This window comes from Rhagoletis pomonella, unplaced genomic scaffold (assembly GCF_013731165.1).
Source record: "Rhagoletis pomonella isolate Grant_MI unplaced genomic scaffold, Rhpom_1.0 Rhpom_scaffold_00005, whole genome shotgun sequence".
NCBI lineage: Eukaryota > Metazoa > Arthropoda > Insecta > Diptera > Tephritidae > Rhagoletis > Rhagoletis pomonella.
The window spans coordinates 74717439-74738153 of NW_023458559.1; the positions used below are offsets into that span (position 1 = coordinate 74717439).

The following is a 20715-nucleotide window of genomic DNA, read 5'->3' on the forward strand; positions in this document are numbered from 1 at the left end:
ACTCCGAGCGACTGCTCTGCATTACACGTAACTTACTTTGTAAAGCGACTCAGAAGTATGTTTGATAGCAAATGTACATTCTAAATTCCTACTTACATAAGGCGGCCATGCCTTTGTAAAAGTAAGGGACGTTCGGCAGGGAAATGGTAATGACTGCCAGGTGAAGAGTAAGTTGCTAATAAGGTATTATTACGTGCTCCTAATTCCCACTGGGATGTATGTATGTATATCTATACTAATTATATAAATTTGATTACTTGGGGAATGTTTGTAACGCTTTGGCCAAAAAAATACTGAACCGATTTAAAAAATGTTTGCTCTAAAACGATGCTTTTACGGAGGAAAATTTGATGGCAGACTTATTTTTTGCCTCAAGAGGTGGCGCTAGAGTCGAGATATTTAGATAATTTTTATATATGAACCGTTTTGTTACAAACTTAATGCTTATATTAACCGCACGATAAGAAATAACTTTGCAAAGACTTGACTGGCAAGGTGGCGCTGAAGCCATGTAGATAGCCTAGATACATCAACAAGTTACAGGAGCATGAAGAAGAAGTGTCTACTATCCAAGCGGCAGCATGTAATCTCGCTCAGAGTAAGTCTCAGTCAGGCAGCCCGGAAAGCTTTATACTCACACATATAGCTACAATGCAAATACCCTTACTGTTATCTGGGATCGAGATAGCCCATATTTATAGAACCCAATTAATTTATGTACATATGTAGATGCTTGGACGACTGGATATTGAGTGGAATTACAAAAGTGACGATTTAGCAAAGAAAGATCCTTCCAAGAATGAATACTATAAGTACGTATGTCGTTGTCCTCAATTGAACGATATTTATGAGATCACATGGCTCAACTCTCTCTTCCTTCGTTCAGTGCAACAGCGAGGATTATTTTCGTTACTAATTCAATTAGAATTTGTACGCAAAGCTCAAAAATGGCCTTTGGTGTAAAGCCGGGTATTTTTTCAAACTAAGAGATTCATTTCAAGTTTTTCCAAACTCAAGTCCTTGCTATCGAAAAAATCAGAGTAGTCTTTGCTACAGAAAGATCCTCATTAAATATCTATTGGATATGTGATTGTTTATGACTTCCGGCCTTAGAATTCAGAGCAACGATATGGCAGAGGATCTATGCCGCAACGAGAATCGCTCTTGCCAACAAGTGCTACTTTGGACTGAGTAGATCCCCTCTCTACGCACGAAAACCACACTATATAAGTATGTCAGTACGTAAGTAAGTCATGGACAATGAAAACCTCTGATGGGGCTACTCCTCGAACTGGTAACAGTGGAAGAGGAAGATCTTCTCTGTGTTGGAAAGACCACGTGGAGAAGGGCATGGCGTCGCATGGCATTTCCAATTGGGGTCCGTTGGCGCAGAAGAGCAACGACTGGCGTGCAGTTTTGAATTCGGCCAAAATAGCTAACGCGGTTACCGCGTCAATAAAGAAGAAGATGTCATAACACATAAGCCATATAGCCAGATTTCTGAACACTGTTAAACGTGGCTAAATGGCTAATGGATAGCGGCTAAAATGAGACTGGCTCACAAGACTCTAACGCCGCTGTAACTATGCGGAAGCGGAAGAAATCGTAAAGCATCTTTATGAAACGAATGAAGAATGAAGTGGCTGAGCAATAGTTTTTTTCGTCTAACAGAATCTAGCATAACATAAGAATATACCTACTTAGATTTTAGAACAATACGGGTTGGATCAACTAATTGGATAGGGGATCAACTAATTTAATTAATTTTTATTGCGTTGTCCGTTTAGGATTAGTCTGCCAGCTATTTCGTTTTCATAAATGGTGCCTTTTCCCGGCACCCAGAACTAGTGTTGCCGTTCAGGGGCGGCGAAACGCTCTGTGCCCGGGTGGGTAGTTATGCTAGTGGTGAGAGTATACAGGTAAAAAAAATTGTTTGCCGATCTAATTGAGAAGGTTAATAGATTTCGTTAGAAAAACTTATTGTTTCGTGTATAATACATTTATTTTTCATACATACCATGTACAATAGGGTGGTCCAAAAACAGTAAAGTCGGAATTGTAATGCTCTCACCATCTAGGATTTTTCTATATCGACAAAAGTATACCCCTGCTTTTTATTTTGAAATCAGAAAATATTTAGAGGTCGCTCAAAGCGCTCAAAGCTTTCCATGTATTTTTATATGGGAAAAACAACTTTTCGTAGAAATGGTATAAAATTCTTGAAAATCAATATTTTTCGATCGGAAAACTCTGGTTCTCTTCAGAATACTTTCAATAATAATACCCAATTATTTATTTAACCATTTTTTAATACAAACGATTTTTGATTTGTCTCCCCATTGCATTTTTCGGGGTTTTTGTGGGCTTTTGGCGGACCTATAAATTATAGTTGCGATGAAAAAATCGTTAAATAAACAATTGGGTATTATTATTGGGAATCTTCTGCAGATGAAAGTAATTCTATACTATTTTTACGAAAAGTGGTTTTTCCCCATATAAAATACGTGGAAAACTTTGGGCACGCATTTCTGAACATGCATTTTGCACCATCCTAATGTACATATGCATGTATATATTTCATTGAAAATTCAAAATTTTATTTCTGCAGTGAAAACACCACCATGCGTGTTGAAATAAAGTCGTTCATGAGTTCATGGATAAAGATGCAATATTGCTACATGGTTGAGCCGTTTTTGGTGCATTGTCGAGTGCAAATAATTTTTCACCTTACGCAAAACAGAAAAGCTCCTCTCGTAAGAGCATCAAGACCTTGGAGTTGTAACAAGTAATCTAATGAAGCTTACCAATTCAGGAACAAGTGCCACACACAATTTAACGCAAAAATTGCACAACATCTTTCACGGACCTAGGATTTTGCTCTGTACGCCTCATTATGCACAGATCCATATCTTTATCGCTATTGAGTTTACATTCGTCATAAAAAATTTTCAGGTGGGTAATTAAAAATCTCAGGTGGGCAGTACTACCCACCATATCTGCTTCTTTCGTCGCCCTGTTGCCGTTTTGATTCATTTACTTGAAAAGTGATACTTGTTTGTGCAAATTTTCGGAAGATACTTTATTTTTTCGCTCATTTCGTGAGATACTTAAATTTTCCGCGTAGTACAAATTATGATGGATTGATTTTTAATTTACTTTACTTGCTTCTTACATACATATGTAGCTCTATGACTTCAGTTTTTAAATTTATCCAATATATAAAAGAGTAATAGACTTTCATTACCAACTGTTGAGCATATAACGATCAAAATAAAGTCGACACTGAAGGTAGTTGCAGCTGTTTGGCATAATTTCCGACGAGTTCAACGTGGATAGTTAATTTGATAATTAACGTAAATGTTCCACAGTTAATAGTTTTGAGTACATATATATATTTTTGTGAAATCTATACATAATATTTTTGTTCGTCTTTATACAAGATTAAAAACAATAATCTCTATTTGGATAGACTGTCATTATATGTAAGATATAAATACTATTTCTTCATGTACGTACATATGTACATATGTGTATGAATGTGCATTACATAACTTTTAGGTTATTACTACAAAGTTATGTCTACAACCTCGAAATGCTGATGTTTATCTTCGGTCATTCTATGCCCGAGACGATTATCAAGCCTCGTCTATGGCAGAAACTTCAACTTGGAACAGTCGTATAGACCTTGGAGATCCGTCCAAAGGTTTGCAGTCAATGAAATAAAGCGCTTATGAGATATATACTTAACAGAATGTTTATACGAGCACCTAGGTTAGAATAAGAAAAGGTACGGGTTACCACCTGTTAAAAAATCCAATTCAATTAAGTTAAATAAATTGCTTAAATTGCCATGCGTTTTAATCGAAACGATATTAACAGCACGCCCTCTCACAAGCCACCTGTTTAAAATCAAATTCAACTATAATTAAGGGAATTAGATAGTTGAAAAGTATATCACAATATATGTAAGTGTCAGACGAAAGAGGAGGGTTGCCACATGTTTAAAAAGTTAAATTCAAATTATTTAATAAGTTAAATAAATCATTACAATATGGATATCAATCGAAATTGTTTTGAAAAGGTTTTATTTCTTAATGAATATATGTATATATGTATATATATGAATGGGGGTTGCCACCTGCCAAAAAGTCAAATTCAAGTTGAACTAAGAGAATGGGGTAATTGAAACATGTATCACAATGGGTGTTAATCGAAAGACGGGTTTTAGTTTTAGAATATCTTGTAGAGAATTGCCACCTGTTTGATAGGCCGAATTTGATTAAAATAGTTTTTGTAAAAAAAAATTTTTTCGAAAAGAAAACTTTATGAATTTGTTTATTAGTTTTGGAAAACGACTAAGTAGTTTTGACGAAAAGGGAAACCGCACTTTTCGTCTTCAAATGCCCTCAACATGCACAGACGTACATATCTGCATGCTTATTTCGCACTTTTTCGCAAATTAATTAACATGGCCATACTACACACAGATGTCAGTATTTATATATATATACAATGTATTCACACTATGGTGGTCCAAAAATACATGTGAAAAAGTATAGTCGGAATTTTTATGCGCCTTGAGCGACCTCTAAATATATTTTGATTTCAATATATACATTTTTTCGATACAGAACACTCCTAGGGAGTAAGAGCATTAAAATTCCGACTTTACTCATTTTGGATCACCCTAATGTATACATGTATGTATGTAGTACATTCTAAAATGCGTAAATTGTTTTTGATTGCATAGGTGCTGGAAAGTGCATATTTAATTCCGCATGAAGAAATTCAAATTAACAGCCAAAAATTATGCCCACTTGCTTGTTTGTCTGTATGAACTGCACTATAGGCTCGATAATAGATATGCACATGTGTGCAAATTGTCTGCCGGTCATAAATATGTAAGTAATTGCTAAAAAAACAATACCCTGGGGAAGCACCAAAAGCTTAACAGAGAAGGGAACCAACGCAGAGCGGATATACCCTTTCGATAAATAATAAAAAGATAAGAAAAAAGTGCGACTTCCTCTCTGTTTATTAACTTTTAATATATCTGTTGTTAAATTTTACACTTTTTGTGGGTGTGCTATTTAAGTGGAATCTATTAGCGATAATAATAAATTGGTTTGAAGCAAGCACTTGTACTTGTTAAGTGCTCGAGAGGGAAAAATAATTTTATTAAAAATAACTTCTTTGTCCTTAAAATATTTTTGTTTGCATTTTCCCCTAAAATGACTATAAAAAACTTTTTAGCTTATTGACAATCGGCACAAAGAGACAAACATGAATTGACCACAAGCCACTCACGTGTGTAGCCACGCACACACAAACAATTAAAGTGGTTCAAAACAGGAATTTAGTGTTCACAATTCACTGGAGCCTTCAGGTTTCACTCAGTTTGATTAATCTTTTTTTTAATGAAAGCTAATAAAATTTTGAAAGAGAGCAATTGAGTCCAATTTTTGAATTTTTGTTTGTTTGTATTAAATTTTTTAATGCAAAGTGCAGAACAAGTAGCTATTTTAAAGAAAATCGATTCTCCTGTTCCAGTTAATAAATTTTGCATAATAAAAATGAGTTGAAAACAATTGTAGGGAGCCCACGAAAAAAAAAAATTCACAAAAAACTGTATTGTAAAAAATGTTCATCAAAATTAAAAAAGCAATTGAATTCCCAGAAAAATACTGGGTATGCAGTTTAATAGATCATTAAATTTTAGTGAAATAAAATGCAATTTGCAAGTGGCTAAGAGGTCGCGTTAATTTTTAATAATTTTTTCGCTAACATTTCGAGCACATCTGCATACTAAATGGGAAATACAGTAAAACCCGCTTAAGTACCTCACGAAAAATGTCAGCTTTTTGAGGTACTTAGGCGGGTTGGGTACTTAAAAGAACCCGCTTAAGTACCTCGATGCGGGTACTTAAGCGAACATAATTACTGATGTATGTAAAAGCGTTTGTTTTTGTTATTAAAAATCAACGCGAACTATTAGCCACTTGAAACTTGCACTTTACAACTGCATATCCAAAATTTGTATAATAACCAAAAACAAAAAAGAAATAGATAATTTTGGTAATTTTTTTTTTATAAAATTACAAATTTTTTTTAATTTTTTTCGTTTGGAAGAACTCTACAATTGTTTTCAACTAGTTTTTATTATGTAAACATTTATTAACTGGAACAGGAGAATCGAGTTTCTTCAAAATTGCTACTTTTTCTGCACTTTTCACTAAAAAAATTAATACAAACACACAAAAATTCAAAACTCAACTGGTCTCATAACAATTCTGTTAAATTTCGTTAAAAAAAAATATCAAATTGAGTGAAAAATCAAGGCTCCAGTGAATTGTGAACACAAAATGCCCATTGTGAACCACTGTGCAGTGGTCGCCCCTCGGCAGGCAATGGCAAACCTCCGAGTGTATTTCTGCTATGAAAACCAGCTTCCCATAATAATACAATCGCCGTTCGGAGTCGGCATTAAAACTTAGGTCCCTCCCCTTTGTGTGAGAACATCAAAGCGCACGCCACAAATTGGAGGAGAAGTTCGGCCAAACGCTAGCTTTATTATTATTATTACTTATTTTATTTTCCCTTCTTCAAGTGTGTGCCACACATTTTTTTTAACAAATATAAAAATTATTTATTTACTTAGAGAAAGCGCAAAAGTAAATAAACAACAATTATGAGCACAAAGTAACACAAGCAAAAAATTCCAAAGTACGCAAAAAAGTCATGACTGGTGGTGGTGTGAATTGTGCCCCTATTTTGCTGTTATTCTTTTTTCGGCTTATGTATTGCTATGAGCCTGTGACGAAATCGGTACGCGCTGTTTTCGGGGCATCTACGTACATATGTACATATGTATGTACAACCCTACATACCTGTGCATGCCTGTAGGTGAAAAACAATTTTTTTTGCGATAAGATAAGGTAGAGTGTATTAATTTGTTCGTATAAATGTACATTGTGCATAAATATGTAAGCATGTCGAAATGGAGCAATGTGAGTAAAACTCGAATAACAATAAAAATTTGCAAATCACACCACTCTGAAAACAAAAGCGACAGGTGAAGGAAACAATAACAATTATGTATGTACTTGTACTATCTATGCACTGCATATGTATGTGTACATACATACATACATATGTACATATACTACCTTTCGCCCACAGCTTAGCCCACGTGAAGTTCGGTTTAACAATATGATTTCAGTTGTAATAAAAAAGAAAATAAAATCACCGAAAAAAACAAATTTTATTAAAAAAAAGTTATTGTCGCGAGGTTCCCGAACATGGCCAATATGCTAAACTTCAACTGCATTGGTCATTTTAACATAAAAATAAAGAACTTACATTTCGCAGCTAGTCTTTGTACTTTATATAAATTCGTTTTATAGGTGGCAGTTCCTTTCAAAAATGTGTCTGAATAAAAGCACATACCAACACAAAATACATATCTCATTTGTTATATTTCATTTAGCTTAAGCAGACTAAATTGATTGAAATTTTCGAAGGGTGGAAAATCTCTGCTGTAATGACGAAAGATATTACATTTTGCAAACGTTCATCTACTATAAATTGAATTTTATAAACAGGCAGCCTCTTCAAAACTGTCTTCGTAATAAAGCTTTCTTAAATATCTTTTGTTTGGCGTCCATATTGTAATGTTCCTTTTAATTTCATATCACTTTTAAATAGGTGCCAACCAGCTTCAAAATGTTTTCGAAATACAGCTTTCTTAAACCTGATTAATTTGACATGCATATTGCAAAATTTTATTAAGCTAAGTAATTAAATTTAATTCGACTTTCGAACAGGTGGCATCCTCTTTTATTAATATTTTCTAAACAAAGCTTAACTAAATGTGTTCGTTTCACGTGTATGTTGTAATATTTTATTTAACTTACTGATTAAATTTGATTTTACTTTTAAACAGGTGTCAATTTTACTTTTCAAACATATTTTTGAAACAAATCTTTTTCATACATCTTTTTAATAATATAATATTTTAGCCGAATTATCAATTAAATTAAATTTGGCTTTTGGAAAGGTGGCATTCCTCTTCAAAAATATTTTGGGAATAAATCTTTTTTAATATTTACATAAGTATTCGTTAAACATCCTTATTGTTATACTTTATTTAACTTACTAAAAAGTGAAATTCGACTTTTAAACAGATGGCAGTAAAGTAAAGCTTTCTTAGGGTTAATTTCCGATCAAAAATTAACTAGCATTTAAGTTAATTATGAATTCTTATTGAAAATCAGGGTCGCATTTTCCATAATTAAATAGCCGACATTGCGTATTTAAATGCAGTTTAAATATTTGATCTGAAAATAAAAATTTTGCAATCATCAATCAATTGTTCATCTGAAACTGGACCCTTTTACCTTTTTTCATTTGTCACTGTTATACTTTATTTATATTAATATAATTTAAGAAATTTTTTTAACGGGTGACAACCTTCTTTAAAATTTTGTCCAAAACCAATCTTTCTTATACTACTCTCGATTGATATACATACATGTTGAAATAATTTAATCAACTTATTTAACAAATAAAATTTGGCTTTTATAAAAAGTTGACAATACTCTTCAAAATTATTTAAAAAATAAAAAAGTATCTCCAAAATAAAGCTATTATTTTGTACTTGCATGTACATTAGGGTTGCCCAAAAATGCATGTAAAAAAAGTAAAGTCGAAATTTTTATCCTCCCACCCCCTAGGATTGTTCTATATCGAAAAAAGTGTACCTTTATTTTTTATTTTGAAATAAAAAAATATTTAGAGGTCGCTCAAAGCGCTCAAAGTTTTCCATGTATTTTGTATGGGAAAAAAGAACTTTTCGTGGAAATGGTATGGAATTCTTGAAAATCAATATTTTTCGATCGGAGGACTGTTTCTCTTCAACGGATTGCCAATAATAAAACCCAATTACTTTTTTAACAATTTTTTCTTAGTAACTATATTTTATATGACCGCCAAAACCCCTTGAAAATGCCTGAAAATGCAATGGGGGGATAAATAAAAAATCTTCATTATTAAAAAATGGTTAAATAAATAATTGGATATTGTTATTGGAAGTCTCCTGAAGAGAACCAGAGTTTTCCGATGGAAAAATATTGATTTTCAAGAATTCCATACCACTTCCACCAAAAGTTGTTTTTTTCCCATACAAAATACATGGAAAAGTTGGGGCGCTTTGAGCGACGAAATATTTTTTGATTTCAAAATAAAAAATAGGGGTATACTTTTTTCGATATAGAACAATCCTAGGTGGTGAGAGCATACAATTCCGACGTTTATGTTTTTGGACCATTCTTATGTTATTGCTTATTCTTAAAAATTCTTGTTTAAATGATAATATGAAAGTGTACGTGTACAAGTACGTAAATACATAAGTATTAACTAAGAATTTAAGCCACTAATCCACTTGTTGTTTTTTTTATCAGCAAAGCCAACAATATTTGCGAAGAAATTTTTTAATCCTATGTATGCTACATATTTTTATTTTTTTCTAAGTATTTGGCCATACATATGTATGGATATTGAGAGAAGTCTTAAGTAAAACTTTTATCAATTAACATTTAAACATTTCAACGCACTATATTTTATCTTCATTAGAAAAGTTTTCAAGTTAATTTTGTTGAAGTGAGCAAACGCTTTGGCATTTTATCAACAAAACTTTCAATGACTATTGTACTTATAAACGAGTATAATCACGTGCAAAAATGTATACATATTGGCACATGATAATTAGTATGTAAGTGTGAGCCTTACGAATAAAAAATAAGCAATTGAGTTTACTTAAAATTTTAGATCTTTTACTTAAATTTGTTTGAATCAATCGAATAAAAGGTGTGCAATTTTAAGAAAAAGCAATTGCTTAGTTTTTATTCATAGGGCCCATTGAGTTAATTAAAAGTGTTAAAAAAAAACTTTTTTCAGTATTAGCTCGCTACATACTGTCCGGACGAGAAAATATGCTGGGCACTCTTAGAACAGGTTATTCAGCAGCCTATTTGGGCACGGATCATCTGCATGCTCGAAAGTAGTTTAATTAGCGCTGCTATGAAAAATAACCACTATGGCATACTAGGCCCTCTCCTCTGGCTGTAGGTGTTAAGTTTGATACTAAAATAATCGCTTAAAACAACAGGAATAAAGGTTCTCGCCTTTTCCGATAAGGCAAATTCTTTCCAACGATAAGTGAGTTAATGGAGAGAGTACTGCATGTTACCTATAGACTTTTAGAAACTTAGATCTGCAGAGAATGTTCTTATCTGCGTCATCATGGGACACCATTCTATTGTACCGATGCTCCAACGATGACAAATACCTACGAGTTCTATCTGCAGAAGATGCCGCGAAGAGAAGGAGGAGTAGTTAATCGACCTCTTTCTCTATGGATGTTCAGGTTGGCAGTCGAAGGACCCAGTCAAGTGGGGCTACGCTTCCTTAGCAGCCTAGAGAGGATAGCTGAGATGGAATTCTTCGATCTCTTCCACTTAATACCACAAGGTGAATAATGCCTTGATTATTGCCTCTTTTATCATTAGTAAAATAACTCTGTATAAGTAGAACAAGTAAAGAAGTATTAGTTTGGGCGAAGCCGAACTTTATATACCCGGCACAGGTATCAAATATCGGAGCGATGTTTTCACCGATTTCAAACGTTTTCGATAATCCACTGAGTTAGACTTAATGATATAATTGAATCAAGTTTGGTAGAAATCGATAAAGTAGTTACCGAGATAGACCGTTGTAGTTATAAAATGGGGGCGATATCACGCCCAATTTCCAAAAGTCTATAGCAGCCTTATTTATTGTTAAGAGAGTGTTGAAAGTATTAACTTGGAGTAAATTAGAGTATTCAGTTATTGAAATGTCGGAGTTTTCGTATTTCCAAAATTTTCCGTTATACGGGAAGCGGGTGTAATTTTAGTCCGATTTTAAACGAAGTGCTTTTCCGTGCCAAGGTTTTTACGTGCACCGAGTTTGGTCGAAATTGATAAATCGATTACAGAGATACCCATTTGTGGTCATAAGTGGGCGGCGCGATTTTGTAGTTATTGATTTACCGCAGTTTTCGTGTTTCTGTAAATTACCGTTATATGGGGGTGGATGTAATTACTTTCCGATTTCAAAGATTATCTACCTGTTTATTAGTTGGACCCTATTCGTACCGAGTTTTGTAAGGATTGGTCAAGGGACTACTGAGATACAGTATTTGATCATAAGTGAGTGGGGTCACACCCACATTTCACATACTAATTTTCAACAATTTGAACGTAATATTTACTGAAATATCGCAGGTTTTGCATTTCTTCGAAAATACCTCTATACGGGAAGTGGGCGTTATACGAACTAAGTTATAATACCCTTGTGCAAAACTGTGCTCGGGTATACCTACGATATAAACTTGTATGTGAGCATATTGATAAACTCTGCGTTTTTGAATCGGTAGCTGAGATCGGTAGTTTTTGAACCGAATTCTAAAAAAGGCATTCTTCAATCAAAATCTGATATAGGGCTTTCTTCAAATAAATTCTGAAACAGGGCGTTCTTGAAAAGTTTTCTGAGATAGGGCGTTTTCGACCGGCTACCTACCTATCTCTATATACTCTTTAACCTGCGACCTCTACTGATTTTATTATATAGCAAGCGTCCACTAAAAGGATTTTATTAGGACATGTCGGTCTCGATGGCTTATTACTTAAAACTAAAAAAAATGGTTGTATTAATAAAATTAATCGAAATTAGCAGATATTCTACTAGAAAGTCGTAGATGGGAAAGGAAAGATTTTGACTGTTATTTATGTATATAAGAAGCAAAAAATTTCGGGGACAATTCGGAGGGGTTTGAGAACATCAACAATATTTCTGTCACTTTTTTATTTCACGGCTTCAAACTACTCTTATATAATAAAAATTTTGAACCGATTGATGTTCGCTAAATACTTCGCCTTCGACTATTGATAAACTCTGCTAAATAAAATGATGGCTAAATCAATGTGAGTTTCAAAGGTTACAATCCCATATTGTTAACGTAATAGATTTATTAGAAAAGTGAATGTAAAAATATATACTTCTAAATAAAGTTCACTAACTATTAAATGTTAATGCTGCATAAATATGTCGTGCGCTCACTATGACCTTCGATTAAGTCAATTAGAACACAACAAAGTCGAGATTTATACAAATATTTACGTACATATGTACATATGAAAGCTATAGCTAGAAACTACTGAGATTAGAAAGTGTGTAGCGGACAATTCTCAAAATAATTACAAAATAGCATACGTATATACATATACATCATTTATATGTTTACGTATATAAAGGGTGCTGCAGATCTTTGACCGAAACTATTTGTGATATGTTAATTGGGGTGTTCACAGTTCGTTCCGAATTGTGTCTCAAAACGTAGACGTCTACCGTACAAAAGTTGAAAAGGACGTCGCCTACATTTTGTTACACTCAAAGGTTTTTTTTTGCGCCTACATTTTGTTGTTGTCGTAGCAGGGTTGCATTACGTCAACAGCAATCAGATTTTTTAAATTTATTGTGAACGTTTTCCGTATTTGCATTTGATTAGAGCGCAATGGCGGATGAAAACAAACAAATTAAGGTAAAGAAAGAACAAATATTAGCAATTGGTAATTAAGTTAAACAATTAAAATTTTTCAGAGCGAAAATCGAAAGACATATTAGTAAATATTTTTAGTTTTAGCTAGAGCCAAATAAACTTGCATATTTCGGCAGAAAAAAAACATTTATTAAAAAATACATAATATACAATGCTTCTGGCGTATGCAGATGATATTGACATCGTCTGGGTCCGAAACCCAGGGATGTCAGTGCAGCTTTTTGTTGATTAGAAAAAGAATCTAACGAGGTTGGTCTAGCGGTGAACGAACCTGACAACACATAACAAGTCTTCGCGTATTGGGACACACGTCACTTCCGGCAGTCATAGCTTTGAAGTAGTGAAGGGGCAATAATGTTAGCCTGGAGATAAAGCGTAGAATAACTCTTGCCAACAGGTGCTACTTTGGGCTCGGTAAGGAATTGAAAAGCAAAGCCCTCTCTCGGCGAACGAAGTACGGGTTTTTTTTAACGACATGGACATAGTGAGCGCATAAAAATACAACGATTGCGCTGGCTTGGACAAGTTAGACGCATGGATGACGACGCTCCGGTGAAAAGGTCATTCGGCTTCGCCCCCATGGGTGAACAACGAAAGCAAGGGACCTTTCCGCACTTGGGACGAACAACTGGTGCAAATTAGCAAAGGAGAGAGAGAGGCAACTGGCGAGGTTTTTTGGTCTCGGCCCAAATCGAAAAACGGTTTTAGTGCCGAATAAGAAGAAGAAGATTTACGGAAATACCACTAAATGGGAGTTGATCCGATTTCGACCATTTCCAATACCAACTTATGTACCTTGGATAAAGAGAACCTTTATACCCGACTGCGTTCAGATATCTCAATTTTTGCTCGAGTTATCGTGTCATATATAGCTTAATCGACTTTCCTCTTTATTATGAGCCTGATATACATATATATGTCTATATATTCGATTTCTTTAAGCTGTTACAAACAAACTAAGGCATATGAAAGAAGTGTTCCATGTGAAAACAAAAAACATTGAAAACAGTGAATTTTAAATACATAAAAACTGCTGCAACTTCTTTCTTAGTAACATTGTTTTCTCTCAGAAGCATCGATCCATCATTTGCAAGGCGCAGTAATCAGCATTTCCTGAGTTAGGCGAACGTATGAAAAAACGTTTTAACAAATAAATTTTGACAATTTGGAATTTTTGTAAAAAGGGATTTAAAAGATTTCACCAAAGAAATAAAATCAACTGCTCTACTGCTACTATCTGTTCAATATGCCTTGAAACAAACCTTAAGCGAATAGTGTTATAATACCCTTGTGCACAAGTGCGCTCGGGTATGAAAATATATACATACCTTTTGCCAACTTACACTTAACTGTCTACCTTTCATTAGAATGTTCTCCTATTCTTGTCGACCTTTACATTCCGCCAATCCAGCCAAACTTAGCCTCTGGTTTATTTGAAAATAAATGCTCAGAGAACATGTAAGTCTTATATTGATCTGACCATGAGTGAAAAAAAAAACTAATAAATCGTTGGATAAATAAAAAAAAAAATTATCCATCAGTTACACATTTTTTAAGCCTGCTCAGGATTGGACACTTCGTTAAAGCCATACTATTGAAAAAATAGTATTCATCAAAATATAACTTGCGCTTTTTGGCACTCTACTCCACTTGAATTTTATTTACAAAAACCGCAAACTCTCATAATTCAGATCATGATAGGCAACAACCACCCTAACCCTAAAAATGCATGTGTTCAAGAGACAATAAAAAATAAATAATTCTGAGATAAATTTAACGTTTTTACGGACTTTGACCCTGTTGCGTATGTAGATATGTATGTATGGCTGTGTGTGTATGTATACTTAATTGTTCGCGTACATGCGCCGCAGACAAAAGTCGCAATTATATTGTGTAATTTTGTTGTTGTTGAGGAACTTGTGGTTTTTGGGAATCTCTTTTATTGTATTGAAAACAAAAAAAAAATCGGCTTAATAGAATTATGAACGTAGTTAGCAATGTCAGGCCTGACTATACGCGAAATTCCCGTACTTTTATATACACGTATGTACATATTTATATGTACATATTTCTATAATAGTATGTGTGCAGAGTTATTGTAAAAATTAGCAATTCATTGGGGGCTAATGACACAGGACTTTCGACCGTCACTCACAGGTAGACCCCATCGTGCACATTCACACACTCAGACTCACCTTTTTTCGTTGGCCACTTTGTCAGGCGGGTCGATGTTTTTGCCAAAAAACGATATGTAGAATACCATCTTGAGTAGTATTTATGAATGTATTTCCTTTCACACGTTGTTGGAATTATCCGTTATTATAATTTGTAGATATGTAATGCGTTTTTTTTTGCAAGTGTTCAATTTTACTTTTTTTTAGTAAATATTTGCCTTTTCGTGGGTTTCCGTGCAGCTGTATTGTGTTGGGCTTAAGTATTTTTACTGTTTTTTAAGTGCATTTTTTTTGTTAGTTGAAGGAATGCGTGGAAAAATGTGAAATACATACTAAATATTGCTAGCTTGTGCGAAAAGTTGCTAAGTCTGTCGTTTATGTTCGCTTATATTTTGATACAGAAAGACAGGGAAATTAAATATGCATCGTTTCAGGAAGGACTGAATATTCTTTTTCCATTGCTGCTCATTACTACGCAGTGAAACAAAAATTTGCTAAGTTCCGGGAAAGCACAAAAAATCCGATAAATTCAAAACAATGCCATTTTCGCATCTCTTTTAGTAAGAACGTACGTAGTTATGTTCCACTTTGGCTTCGAAAATTTTGGCTATTAAAATTTTGCAAAATATTTGAAGAAAATAAGTTTAGGAAGTTTTCCTTTTCTCGTGCAAAAGTTCAAACACTGAACTTAACAAAATTTTACTCTATGCAAGCGCTATGTACAGTGACTGAAAAATGTGTTCACATTCTGCTTATTTTTGAATACATATTCAGCCTTATCATGAGTTTCATTTTCTCCGCACCGGTTCACTTTTCACTTTTGGTTTCCATGCATTTACTATGGGCGGATTTAAAATTTTCGGGTGAATTTTTTTTAGGTGAAACTCAGGATAAGGCAGATTGATAATGCTTTCCGTAAATTTTTTTCTGTTATTTTTTATACGCTTTACCCAAATTCATATAAATGAAATTCTCAAACTGCATGCCAAGCTTTAAGAATATTCAAAAAATGTTTAACAAAATTGCGAACTACAAAGTTATACTACATGTTGTACGTTTAAAGCAGCTAAGAATTCAGGTAGATTTTTGAAAATTTATTTTTGTCCCCGGTCTTTTGCCGTTTTTTCCCATATAAGAAGTGCAATTTATAAAAACTGACATTGATTTTTTTATTTTTATTTTTTTCATTTTATTGCATAAGAAATTCATGTTTATATGGAAAAAAGTGCAAAAATGTGTCAGTAGGAAAAATTATTAAAATGATATGTGTATATAAAACTGCACACCTCAAAATATTCTAAGATTCACATTAAAAATATTGAAATTTGCATGAAAAAATTTCTAAATTTTGTGTTAAGTTTGAAACTTTCATTCATATGGTTTTTGCTAAAGCATAAGAAATATATTTATAAGAAAAAAAACATTACTTATAAACTTTATGATTATAAATTTAAAAAAGAGTTTGTGAACACTTGTTTGAGACACTGCCTATTTATTGTCTAGAATTGGGTTTTCAGAGAAAACAGTTTTATTTAGAAATAAACCTTTAACTTTTTTGTAATCTTTTGCAATAGTTTTGTGTATACAGAACAATTATTTATTCTGTTTAAGGCAAATTTCCGCAGTAAATATTTTTCCGTTGTATTTTCTAATATTTATTCGTTCAAGCATGGCAAGCTTTTCAGCGCTTTTCTTAGTAAATACATTTTGCATCATATAACTTTTGAACTTTAATTAAATTGTTTGTTAGTAAATTAAATTTTCGCGTGAATTTCACTATACACAATTTGTATTAAAAATTTTAAAAAACTCTTTAATTTGATTATTTTTAAATTTTTCGGGCAATTTTCTCAGTAAAATTTTTTTATTTTAGAACTATTTGATTTTTTTACGTATTTTTCCTTTTTTTCAATATACATACATAGTTATGCACTTTTGTCTTAATTTTTACCAGTAGAAAAAAGATTTCCCTGTTTTTTCGCGGTACACTTTTTGTGCTAAACTTTTAATTTATATTAGCATCTTTTATTATTTGTTAAAATTTTTGATGTTTCTGCACATTTTTTGTTTTGTCAGCGGTATTCTCACTAAGTATTTTTTATTTTTTTTTATTTAATTTTTTTTTTAACATTCTCTTATCGCAACTTTTTCCAGCGAATTTGCGGCTGTTCTTTTTATAATTTTTAAAATTATTTTTAGCGCAGTGTATGTTTGTATGTATATTCATTAGAGCGTACCAAAAAAAAAAATAAAAATTGCCGTCCTCTTGCGAATGTAATGAATTTTTGCAAAGGCAATTTCGAAAAAATATTTTTTTTTGCCGATCGTAGGGGTTGCCTTTTTACTTTTTGCGTCACATCTTCGATGTTCTTGTTTCAATGAAGCAATTTTTGTTTGTTCCAAAGTTCATTGGAAATCATTAAACTTTTGCTAATAAAGTACTCTTCCAGTTTCCATTATTCCAGTAGAACTATTTAAAAATCAAATTTCATTGCCAAATATACTTACATAGTAGTCAATGAAATTTGCAATAAGGGTCGCCTTTCGGTTCAGCAATAAAGTTTTTTTTTCCGAAATTGCCTTGAAAAATACTTTAGGCGCAGTGATGTGCGGCGAACTTTTTTGTTTACTTGTAAGGTGGTACGGTCTAATGTAGATATGCATTTACATACCTATGTATGTATTTACACTTAGCTGAAAGTTAGCTTTTGATATGAAGACACACTCTTTGATCCCCATTGTAAACCTCTTTAGTGATGCATGTGTGTATATGTACATTTCCATACATACCTACATATGTATGTATTATTTATATATGTATTTACATTGTATACAATATTAGTTTTATGACATTTTAATGTACTAACCACTACAATTATATTCGGAGGAAAATCTTTAGGTTGACATTTATTTCTGCAGACCAGTTGTGCATATTTTTTTTTGGTTTTTTTTCAAGAGTATTTTTTATTTATATACATAAATAAATATATTTACTTTTTTAGGCTTTGTTATGCATACCACAATCTCCAGTATGTAAAACTTTTCGATGTATGTATGTACATATGTGTGAGCCGTTTAATTGCTTTGGCTTTTGCCATTAACTGGTAGTCGTATCTCCGGCTATACATATATCTTTTTGGTATCACACCACTGCCCCAAGCACTTCGTCTTTCGCATTGGGAGCCGGAGTTGTCGCGCGTCGCTACTATCTACACGTATCTAAGATATGTTTCGTGTTTCGTTTGAGCGGCAAAATTACGAATGCTCGGTTTGGATCGTGCTCGTCGATGGCGGCAGGTTAAAAAAAGCGACGTGACGTCAAGGTAAAAAGACGAGCTTGTTTAGGTGTGCGTGTGTAAACTTTATATGTATTGTGCAGTGCTCTTACAAAGCACTGTATATTTGTATTCGTATACGAAATTCGCTTAATTTTCTACTAACTTCTTTCCATATAAATTATAATTTAACACACACGCGCACAGGTGGTTTTATTTCTTAATTCCTGCATTTTTTTTTTATAAATTACTTCTCGTTTCAAAAGCGCATTTATTATCAATTCTACTTAATTGCAATTTAGATTTTTCAATATCATTTCACCATCCCTTTCAGTTCGATTTTTTTCCACTTTGCTCACAGATAAGCCACACGCGCAAGTTTTCGCTACAATGACGGAACAAGCCAGCAATGGAACTCACCGTTACGATTGAAGTTCCTCAACTGATTTTCGCTTTGGAGATTCGGTGCTCACAGTCGCAATGCGAATTTTTTTTCTCCCCAACGTTTTGCTGATTATGAGATAATATGCGCGATAATGTTGTTATTGTTATTCTTTTGTTGCTGTTGTTATTTTTTTTTAGTGTGTGTTGGTGTTAGTGTTAATGCTGGCGTTGTTAAATTTCGCATTGAAGTTATTGGCTTGTTGGGTTTTGTTGGCCAGCTGCTAGTACTTTGATATGTAAAGCTGCTTGTAAGCTTATACAGGGTGATAAATATTAGCTTTAACTAGCGAACCGGTATGGCGCTAAAATGCCGATATTGAACTAACCGTTTTAAACAGTTGGAAATCCTCTTCAAAAGCCTTAAACATATTCCATGTGTTAGTCAGCGTTATATTTACGATCCATGTGCCAAATTTAATCTAAAACAGACAGGTTTCGTATTGTGCCGATTTTTCATTACTTGTAAACGCTACTTTTCGAATAGGTGTCAACCGCAATCAAAAATATTTTCAAACTCAATATTTCTTAATACACTCTCATTTGACAATTGTATTTTGGTATTTCATATAACTTGTGTATGACTTAATTAAATTCGACTTTTCCAACTGGTGGCAACCCTCTTCGAAAAATTTGCAAATTGAATCTTCTTAAATGTCTTTCGTCTGACATTGTGATACATATTTCAATTAACTGATGAATAAAGTAGAATTTAATTTTTTAAACACGGGGCAACCCTCGTAAATATACCTACTTCGGAAATAAAGTATCTTCAAACCCATTTCGATTAATACACATCTTCTTAAATAATTTGAATTTATCTTTTTTAACCTGTGGTAACATTCTTGAAATACCAAAAAAATATTCTAAATGTTCAAACTAAATATTTCTTAAAACTCTTTTATTTGGAACCCATATTTTAATATTGCATATAACTTGTGTATAATTTAATGAAATTCGATTTTTCAACCAGGTGGCAACTTTCTTAAGCAAATGTTCACCCTAAAATCTTCTTCGACCTCTTTCATACGACACCCATATTTGCCCTAATTCGAGTTGAACTTGATTTTTTGAACCGATGGCAACCCTCCTATATATAGTTATGTAAGAAATAAAATCTCTTCAAAACCATTTTGATTGATATCCATATTTTAATAATTAATATAATTTATGAAAAAAATTTACTTTAACTTTTTAACGCCGTCGCAAAATTCAGCCTCCACGAAAAAACGTCCGACAACGGATTGAGGCTGATCGACTTCGCCGGGGCCCAAAACATAGTAGTTTGCAGTACTAGATTCAAGCATAAAAAGATTCATCAAGCTACGTAGCTGTCTCCGGATCGAAAAACGAGAAACCAAATCGATCATGTTGTGATAGACGGAAGACATGCTTCCAGTGTTTTGGACGTACGTACACTCCGAGGCCCAAACATCGACTGGGACCACTATCTTGTTGCAGCCGTGGTACGCAACCGCCTCCGTGCAGCAAAAAAATGTGCGCCCAAATATGCAAGGAAAGCTTAACGTCGAAAAGTTGCAATCACAACAGACAGCCAGTGCTTTCGCTACTCGACTCTCACACCTGCTCTCAGAGAGCACTCTTCAACAAACCGACATATGCGAGCAGTGGAACCACATTTCCCGCTCATTAAGTACCGCCGCCGAAGAAGTAGTCGGATTTCAGTGAGCCCGAAAGAACAACTGGTACGATGAGGGGCAGGGCTGCCAACTATACTTAGCTATGAAGAGCCATGTTGAGGATAAAAAAGTGCCAAAATGTGCCAAATAGAAAAATAAAAGTGCCAAAAAAGGTGGCATTGTTTTTAATCCTTCACATTTAGCATTAAAAAAAATAAGAAACATATTCCTACAACAAAAGTCCAATGCCAAAGTAAGATAAACCAGTTTTACTATAAACTATAGAAATTAGAAAATTTTAGTTGTGAAAAAGAAGTAGACGCAAAGTATTTCACTAAAATGTATTGAAATACTACTATTTTTCAAAAGTGCCATTTTGGCACTTTGTGCAAAGAGCTTGATATGCTGGCCGACAAGAAGAATGCCCGAAAATTTTACCAGAGAGTTAGGCGACTTATGGAAGGTTTCAAGGCTAGTGGGTACTCCTGTAAGAATAATCATGACGACTACCGATGTTCAGAACGTACTTA

General features: G+C 33.5%; 1 protein-coding gene across 3 annotated transcripts in view; it reads right to left on the minus strand.

Annotated features, from left to right (window-relative positions):
* LOC118739528 (mitogen-activated protein kinase kinase kinase 13-like) overlaps positions 1-20715 on the minus strand; it is a 37343-nt gene that overhangs the window by 5976 nt on the left and 10652 nt on the right. Inside the window, exons 1-2 of one of the 3 annotated variants that reach the window (XM_036470902.1) lie at positions 17848-18502; positions 14851-15098 (exon numbers count right to left, since the gene is read on the minus strand). The exons of 1 other annotated variant lie outside the window; for it this stretch is intronic. In XM_036470902.1, the coding sequence (XP_036326795.1) occupies positions 14851-14918 (68 nt within the window). In that variant the 5' untranslated portion in view covers positions 14919-15098; positions 17848-18502. Of the gene's footprint in view, positions 1-14850; positions 15648-17847; positions 18503-20715 lie in introns of those variants that run through there. One more of the 3 variants, XM_036470900.1, reaches the window with a different exon arrangement.